Below are 9,050 nucleotides of genomic sequence, written 5' to 3'. Positions count from 1 at the left end.
TTCACTGAAAATATTTAGCAGTTATTCACAGAAGTGGAGGTGGCTAGTGGTGGATATTTACCGAGCCGCGAAGCGCCGAGGTAAATATCCACCACCTTATATTTTTTTAGGCAAATCCCGCGCGAGTTGCTCGGAGGTGAATAGCAAAGGATATCCGAAGTTCAAGCAGCCAATCAGAGCGCGCTGTAAACGCTATGATATTATATTTCTTTCTGTTGCGATGGTAGATCATGCTTGGATGGCAGACTGTTGAAAAATGGAATACACGATGTGTACAGGATTTCTAACTGTGTAAACTTTAATATGAAACATCTATCAATCTACAGGATTAAGTAGAAAAGAAATAGTACCGTTTTCCCAAAGGTAGGATATTCAACTGTAACACAAGAAATGGTATTGTGTTACACTTTACTATACACATACTAAGATTTACACAGTGAAAAGCCGCAGAGTAAATTTTCGTTCGCAAACCGATGTAAACCAATCAAATGTCGCGTATCGCTTTTCCCACATGTGAGAAAAGCGATACGTCCAATCGGGAGCCGCGTATCATGTTTTTTCACGTGTGAGCCGTACAGCAAGTTGAAGTTTTCATTCAATGCTGGTTGGCGCGGTTCGTACACCGCACAAGCCATCGCTTTGCAAGTCTGAAGAGAGTAAATAGTTTTTATTCGCATTTCTTCCATCGTTAATGTTGAAAGTTCCTGTCTCGACGAAAGCCATGAGTGAAAAGCGTTTCGTTATCCACGATTCTTCGGTAGAAGAGAACGTCGAAAGTCTTGAAAACAAAAACACACAAGGAAAAACTACGCAAGACGTAAAACTTTTAAACGATTTTTTAAGAGGCGAAAAAAAGGAAGAGCGAGAGTTGTTAGCAATTACTCCAGAGGACCTCGACAGATATCTAGCAGAATTTATTCGCTCTGTCAGACGTGAAGATGGAGGAGAATTCAGATAAGCCAACTTTATTTCATAAGTTTTGGATTTTATTTGAGCTTTTTCGCTTTTTACGAAGCTGCTTTCTTTCAGTGATTTTGACCACATTTGTTTAAATAAAGCTTGTCATAATTTAAGGAGGGTGTTCAATCTCAGTATGAAGGTATATAACAAACATAATACCACATGGAAAGTGCTTTGTACGGTGTTTACACACTCGTTGTTTTGTATCAGAAATCTCACTCGTTCGCTTCGCTCACTTGTTCGATTTCTGATACGCCACAACTCGTGCGTAAACACCATATGCGTGCACTTTCCATGAAGTATTCTATATATACATGCCATGTGTGACTTTCGGAGCATGACTTCTGCAGGCGAAAATACTTTGCTCACTTAAGTATTTGACATGGCTTCATCTGCTTGCGATAATAAGGTCCAAGCCCTTAAACATTGATGCTATTGAATTAATAATATCCTTTCACATTACGTAAAATGGAAGACTGAACTTTTTTTATTTTTTATTTTTATTTTTTTTATTACTATTTTTATCAACAATTAAACTACAGAACAGTAAATAAAGTTTGGTTTATAAAAGTTAATAATGACACCATATTAAATTAATTAAAGAAAAGGAAAAAAATTAACAATTCTTGTCTACATACTTGTTTAACTTAACAATTTCCTTAATGATAGTGTTGCCTAATTATTAGTTAAAATTTTTTCCTCAAAAATCTTCCATTTTTCTTTCAACAAATTCGTTTTATTCGTTTTGAAATACATATGTTTTCAGTTACATATTTAATCATCAAAATTCTTATGAAATGGCACAAAGAAGGTAATGTTTCTCTACATCAGCAAGTCCACAAGAAAGATTTTCCCAAAATTACAATATAATTAAATAGATCCATCTCCGCCTCTAAAGATCCAACAAGAACATCGCAATATGTAAGCGAGAGGCCTCTGCAACTCTTGAATTTACTCAGAATTTTTTTTATTAACCTCATTCCAAAAAGAATTTGAAGACTGTGAACTGCTTGTACGCCATGTTCTAGCATAATCAATCCCACATATTTACAAAAAATTTACAAAACATTTCCGGAAATTTCGGTGGAAATTTCCATCGGGTGAAAAACATGTTCCATTTAACTCAGGTCCGTTCGCCGCCCAGTGATTGCGATTTTACACACCAAAATTTAAAAATGTGGCCATGAATAGCAAACGGGAAAACAGGACTACCTTTTCAGAATTTTCAGAAGTTCCGTTTATTCCGGAAATTTTCCAGTGGAACGAACCACAAATGTGTGTTCCATTTACATCCCAACCGGAATTTCCGGAATTTCTTGATAAATAGAAAACGCCCAGTGTCCCCACTTAGTCGTTCTTTTAGCGCCATGTCAGGCTGACACTTAAAGGGAAAGTACGGTCTAGAAAACGTTTCTCTGAATGGAAAGTTCTTTACCTGTATTGTCATACTTGTCCACTCATTTGGACTAAATGTGTTTAAATAGCTAAGAATAACGCTTCAAAAATAGGCAAATTTAAATTGAAATCCGACATCTTTGTTTTTGTGAATGCAAACGAGGCTATGACGTAGCAATAGTCAAGGATTTCTCCAGATGACCAAATGTCCTTGATGTAAAGAAGGAAAACACACGCGAGGAGAGCAATACTTTGTAGACCTGAATCTTATAATCCAGAGGCTAAATTGTATTGATATTGGCTCCACCTCTGAACAGATTTACCTCGTGGTCGTTAATATTCTCGCTCTAATATAATGATATTTTGGACTAGTTGACTGAGATTTCGGTATGAAGCGAATGTCACCAAGACCAATTGCAATATTCATATACCTGAAGATCCCTCTTGAAGTCCTCCTTGGTAAAATGACAGACCTGAACAGATAATATAGCAGTCAGGTTTTCACGTTTGAGGAATCTATCCACGTTTTATTTTCGCCGGCCAACTTTTCTTTCAATTTTAATTTTCCGGTGTAAGCTTCGATTTTTTTTTATACAGTATGTAATTTCAAGTCTAGACATGTGTCTACTTTCATTCCCCTCGAAAGCGTACACCCCAACAGCAGCAATTGTTGATGTGAAAAAGCCTTGCGGCGTGTATTGGCCAACATCTGAAAGTTTCGTCGGCTTATTCTAAATTAAACGCTTCCCCATATGAAAAAAAACAAATACGTTTGCTGAAGCACCAAAAAAGGCTGTCGCTGAAGGAAGAAAGTGAAAAAGGTACGCTTGTCGAATATTTCTTTGTCGCATGTTCAAAGTTTTTGTCTCGTTTACATTTGCCCTGGCTGATTTTTGCCGCCTAGTTTAATTGACTAGAAAATTTGTAAGTATTAAATGACTCAAGCTTCTGTCGCAGTTATGGCCTACATGGCTTACTACCTATTGAACCACAAGACGGTTTACAATAGTTCATCTTACATTTTAATTTCTCGAAGCAGAATGAGAAAGTGATCGAGGATCGAAGAACTTGGTAAGGTCGAACACGTTTGTTGACTATTGCTACGTCATAACACATCATATCCAAGATGGCGCTCTCCAAGTCACGGAAGAGGCAACTTCAGATTGCTCTTGTCACATTTTAACAGGGAACTGGACAAAACGGCAATTATTTTCGAATTCCTGGGGTAAAGTTTTCGTAATAGACCATTTTCGAATTCTCACGGCTGGACTGGATCTAGGAAGGAATGAGGCTAATGCGGGCAAAATCTCTTCAAATGCAAATTAATTTGCCCGCATTTGCCTCCATTTCATGCTAGATCCAGTACAACCGTTAGAATACGAAACTGGCCTATTTAGAGAAACTTTCTCTAGACCATACTTTCCCTTTAATGAAATAAAAACACACTGATTGAACTGAGGTTCAATTGTTCAACATATTTATAACAAATTGATCCTTCTGGTTACATTTACCTTTCTGCGACCAGTATTCTGTGAGGTCCTGGTACACTTTTGTTTCTGGCAGATTATCGGGATAAAAGTGTCTACAAACAGCACAAAATGATAAAAGATCCTGATATACTTTGTACTTAAGTCTCCACGTAAAATACTCATTATAAGCGGTATTATTTTTGTCTAGATACTGAAGGTACTCTGCCAATTGTTTAACAGTTTTGAAGTCCATGACGTTGATATAGGACCCAGGAATGGCCAGCTTAATATAGTCAGCACCCCCCATCACCACCGGAACCACATTTCCATCACCTGAAAACGAATGTAGATTACTTAAGTAATGTGCAATTTCAAAATATAGTTCTTCTCGAAGCTAAAGAGCTCATTAAAAACTTGACCACATTCTCTCTGAAGGTAAATTAACCTATGGACGTTTTCTTCTTTAAATAAGACTTACCCATCTTCATGAGTTCCCTTTATTCCGGACAAAAAATATCAATACAAAGTTTCTCTGTTGCTGCATATCTTTTATTAGTCCTTTGTAGAGTCCTTTGTAGCATCTAACAAAAAGTTTTTACAACCCACCGCCTGACCGAGCAAGTGCATCTTTTCCCCAACAAACTTCTTAAACTCGGTCGTAACTTTACAAGTTACAATTGGTCGCTAATCGACGGAAAAATCGCTCTCGCAGCTTGGGTCGACTTGAAGGCCTTTGGGTCAGAATACAGGCGCTTCAACTCCGTGTGGAATAAAATTTTCAAGCCACAAGACTGTTAGAACATGCATCAAGCATTTAGAGGATTGCATTGGAATAAATTGCCTTATGAAAATATGTAGAGAATGTGAAGTGAAGACGTTCTCCATAGAATTTATTTCAAGTACAAACTAAACAGACTTCGTGCTCCATAGACATGGCTGGATGAGCAAGGCATCTATGCACAAGATATCGGTTTGGGAGGTTGTGGGCATGGTTTTGCATTGCTGTACATCCGTCGAAAACTGAAAGCTCAACTCTACGTCAAACCCTTTTTCTCCGCGAATACTGTTTGCTTACGATAACCTGCCAAAACAACCTACACTCTGTATAAAATGTTTGCTACGAAGATACGAATAACGAATCGGGTCAAATCATATAACGAGCCGCACGCTCTTAGCAACTAAAAAAAGGCTGGATCATCCAGCTGAGAAATCTGAGTAAAACTCCGGTATCTCAGCTGGATGCCCAGTTCCTTGCAACATTTCATTCCCATTGTATTCCGTCAATCTATCATCGCAAATCGTTTGAGGCGTCAACTTTCACGGAATCATGTCATCATCTGAGGGCGCTAAGTTAATTAGAGGAATGGTATAAAATAATTATTACATATTACATATTATATATGGATATCAGTGTGATAAAGCCGTGACTAAAAATGATACCCGTGAAGTGATATGATATCATTTCACTTCACGGTTTGAATTGTCCAATCAAATAGACTGTAATAATTTGGTTGGACCAGTCGGGTTGCACATTATATTTTAGCTGACGCCTGGCGTCGAATTTGGCGGGAAGTATTTACATTCATACACTATTATTAAATGCAACTTTCTTGTACTTCAACTTGGTGGCTTGATTTTTTTCAAGTATGTAATATGTAATAAACAAATTATTACATGTTAAGAGCCAGATATCGTTTTTATTCACTCGTCTTTAATACCATATCGCTCACTCGCTCGAACACTCGCTCGTTTGCTATATGGTATTAAAAACTCGTGAATAAAAACGATTAGAGGCTCTTAACATGTAATAATCTATATTTAAAGATGTACATTGACGCCAGCCCTTAAAATAGTGATGAGAAAAAGCACTCTCCGTGTTTCAGTAACACGATTACAAAGGATTCTGACGATATTTCTTATATGTCGGGAAAATCCAAGACCATCAACGGTTTCACCGTCTCCCGATAATTCAGAATGCTCTTTAAGTGTCAGAAAGAATCTCAGGCGTCCTTTCCACTGATTTTTCTGGATTAAAGGGAAGTACGTTCAATTGTGAATTATAAAACTTGAGAATAGGTCGGGAATGACCGTCTACCATAGCAGGAATCAGGGACGAGTTGAAAAAAATAGAAACCATTTTTCTGTCCCTAGAGAGCCAACGATGCCTGGGCATGTAAGAAAATCTGAAAGAACCGGATTATTCCCTGGGCATGATTTAATTTCAGCTGTTGGAATTGTAAGCCTCGTGGAAATTGTAACCATAAGGTTGTGCTGCAACAGTTTTACATGAATAACTGCGTAGTCTCGCGCGTACATTCACAGTCCTCTCCAGCTGTGACATTGAAAGTGTATACAGTAAACGTCTCATGCGCACTACGCATCTTTTTGGAAACATGTTTCCTCGTTTTGCCAGGCCTTCACAATAACAAAAACGGCAGGATGTGTTTTGTCAAATTGTCATATACCCTTTAAAAGTCAAAAGGTAACTTCGGCAACCGATCAAGATTTCCTTCAAAGTCAAGAAAATGATAAGAGATGTACGTATTTTTTAATTCGAAATAAAGGCCCGTTTAAGGACGTTCGCGTCAAAATCTTCCTACGATGAGATTTTCTTCATTTCTCGCCTAGAGTTAGGTCATAAAGTACTTAGTCCAAAAATGAAAAAAAACTTGGGGGTCACCGACTTTGTTTCGGAGAAAATGGCAGTGGAAAAATGCCTTAATTTCGGTCATAACAGCGAGATGTAGCCTTATCTGCTCATCCATTGAAAATCATAAAAATAAACTGTTAGAGCATAGGCAGCCCAAGCTCGCGTCACTACAGACAGCCATTGAGAATTTAAACGAGTTATAAGACTTTGTATGGGAAATAAAATACAGTCGATTATGAAGCCTAAAAAATGCTCAGTTTAACGTTCATTCAATAAAATGAATCAAAATGACGCACCTCTGGTGTATTCTTCCGCCTTTTGGAGCTTATTACACCGTTTAGGGAATTCTGTGTTTTCAATGTTTTCAATGTTCTAAGACGAAGTCAAGGCTGCACACTAAGATTTCAACCGTTGTCAGCTCAAAGGCGGTTTGCGACTTGAAAATCCATCCCAGCCAAGATTTTTTCACGCAAAGCTAAAGCTCCATGGTTACGAGAAGCCGCTGTGGGGATGGGGCAAGTGTTGTAATGACTGTGCCTCATCGGGTGGAGTTAATTTGACCTCGGACCCAAGCTCCGTGTCTTGTGCGGCGATCAGTAGCACTTAAATTCATCAGCTATCGTGGAAATAGAAGCAGAAAATGCTCATTTCCAGCCAAGTGCGTGAGGTTTTTTGACAACGAAACATTCACGGAGGTTCGCAAAAACACAGAATTCCCTAAATGGTGTAATAAGCTCCAAAAGGCACAAGAATACACCAGAGGTGCGTCATTTTGATTCATTTTATTGAATGAACATTAAACTGAGCATTTTTTAGGCTTCATAATCGACTGTATTTTATTTCCCATACAAAGTCTTATAACTCGTTTAAATTCTCAACGGCTGTCTGTAGTGACGCGAGCTTGGGCTGCCTATGGTTAGAGTGAAGATTTCCGTGCATAGGTTTTTAGGAGTGGGATTTTTAGATAACTGCATGCCGCTAGGGATGTCGTAAACAGTAGAGTTCATCCTCGACGAGCGTTTTCGTAAGCTCTACCAGATGCAATCACTACCAGAATTCAATGGCACGAGGAAAGAAAATGTTAAAAACTTCCTACGGTGGGAATTTTTTCATTTCATCATATTTTGTAGATAGTAAGTTAAGTGATTCATTATTAAAATCATAGGGATCACCGACGATCTAAACTAGTAAAATCGATGTGATTTTGCAAAGCTCTTGGAAAATTTCGCTTTTCACGTTTTTGCATGACCTGTCGGGGAAGGACTGGAACCCAAGAGGGGATCGATCGTTGAAGGGATGAAAGGTTTTTACCCCCCAAAAAATCTTTTTCGAGCATAGCAACGAAGTTTTAAGCAGTCGTCATCTTCATTTGGTTAGTATTTTGTATAATACCGGTATCTCTCCATTGCCGTCATGCTCATCTTCTGGAGTGTGGTTTTTGTGAAATTTGGTCGCTGGTTGTTTCCACGCAGGTCTGCACTATTTAAGCGGGCGAGGACGAAAATACTGCTCTATTTTCAAGAAAATAAAGGAAAAGAGCTTCAAAAACATGCATTTATTTTGAACTTAAGTTCGTAGGGTAATAAAAACATTTTTAAAAAGTTGCCCCATTAAATATATGCAACGTTTCGTCCTCGAGTTTTCCAACCTTTCTGCTACTACTCGATCAGCTACCTTTTCCAGAGCTTTTCCACCCTCCCGCTCACTTCTCTTTCACGTTTCACGATGATTCGGAAATAAATGTGCCATTCTTTTGCAGGCCTGGAATTTTTCCCTGGCGTTTTTGTCGCCATGTTATTTTAACTAATGCTTGAAAAATATTTATGAAAGTCAAGTAGACTAGTGCACGACTGATAAAACAACGCGAATATCAGTCTACAGTAGTCTTCTTGACTTTCATATATATTTTTTAATCAATTTTGACTGATCACGATCTTCTCTGATCCAACGCTGTGCAAGACTTATTTTTGCAAAGGTTTTAAAACCTCAACTTCACCAATGCTCGAAGTAATGCGTGACATATTACAGGCGCGTTACCTGCGCAGTAACGTTGCGCACAAACAATTAGCGCGAACGTCCTTAAGCTGTGTGAGATGAGTCTAGAACTAACAAATCCAAAAATAAACTGTGATCAAGCAGCAAGGCTGACGGTAAATGGAGCGTTCATGAAAATGTTTTTTAGAGACGATTGCCAGCTCAGGTCGAGATCTCGGCGAGCGGACCAGGAGCCCATTTCTCAAAAGTCCCGAAAAGCCATCTGTGAAATTGCCCACCGCTTTTTTTGGGCATTACTAAACCACAAAACAGTGGAACACCGGAACACCGAAACAGTTATTTTTCCCAACTTTTTTTTTTTCTTGAACACCAAAACACACTAAGCTAATAGTTGCAAATACCAGTGCAAGAAAATGCAAAGAGCGAAATAAGAGCCGAAAGGACATAGGTCTATTTTGATGCTGTTAAGTCCCAGATGCTCAGATCAACGCGGGCTGTCCCAAACACCCTCGTGGAATAGCGGTAGAGACGCTCCGGTGAGTATCTCATGTTTATTCAGTATCAATTTATTTGGAGGTCTA

General features: G+C 38.5%; 1 protein-coding gene across 3 annotated transcripts in view; it reads right to left on the bottom strand.

Annotated features, from left to right (window-relative positions):
* Positions 1-1,442: 1,442 nt before the first annotated feature.
* LOC137973319 (alpha-(1,3)-fucosyltransferase 7-like) overlaps positions 1,443-9,050 on the bottom strand; it is a 25,416-nt gene continuing 17,808 nt past the window's right edge. For 2 of the 3 annotated variants that reach the window (XR_011117203.1, XM_068820108.1), the window contains one exon: positions 4,021-4,157. Coding sequence is in view for 1 of the 3 variants with exons in the window: in XM_068820107.1 (XP_068676208.1) it covers positions 3,817-4,157 (341 nt within the window). In the remaining 2 variants the exon portion in view is untranslated. Of the gene's footprint in view, positions 4,158-9,050 lie in introns of all 3 variants that reach the window. The other variant, XM_068820107.1, reaches the window with a different exon arrangement.

Source organism: Montipora foliosa, chromosome 10 (assembly GCF_036669935.1).
Source record: "Montipora foliosa isolate CH-2021 chromosome 10, ASM3666993v2, whole genome shotgun sequence".
NCBI classification, from domain to species: domain Eukaryota; kingdom Metazoa; phylum Cnidaria; class Anthozoa; order Scleractinia; family Acroporidae; genus Montipora; species Montipora foliosa.
Note: the sequence above shows the minus strand (reverse complement) of the source record. Positions and strands in the feature narration are given on the sequence as shown.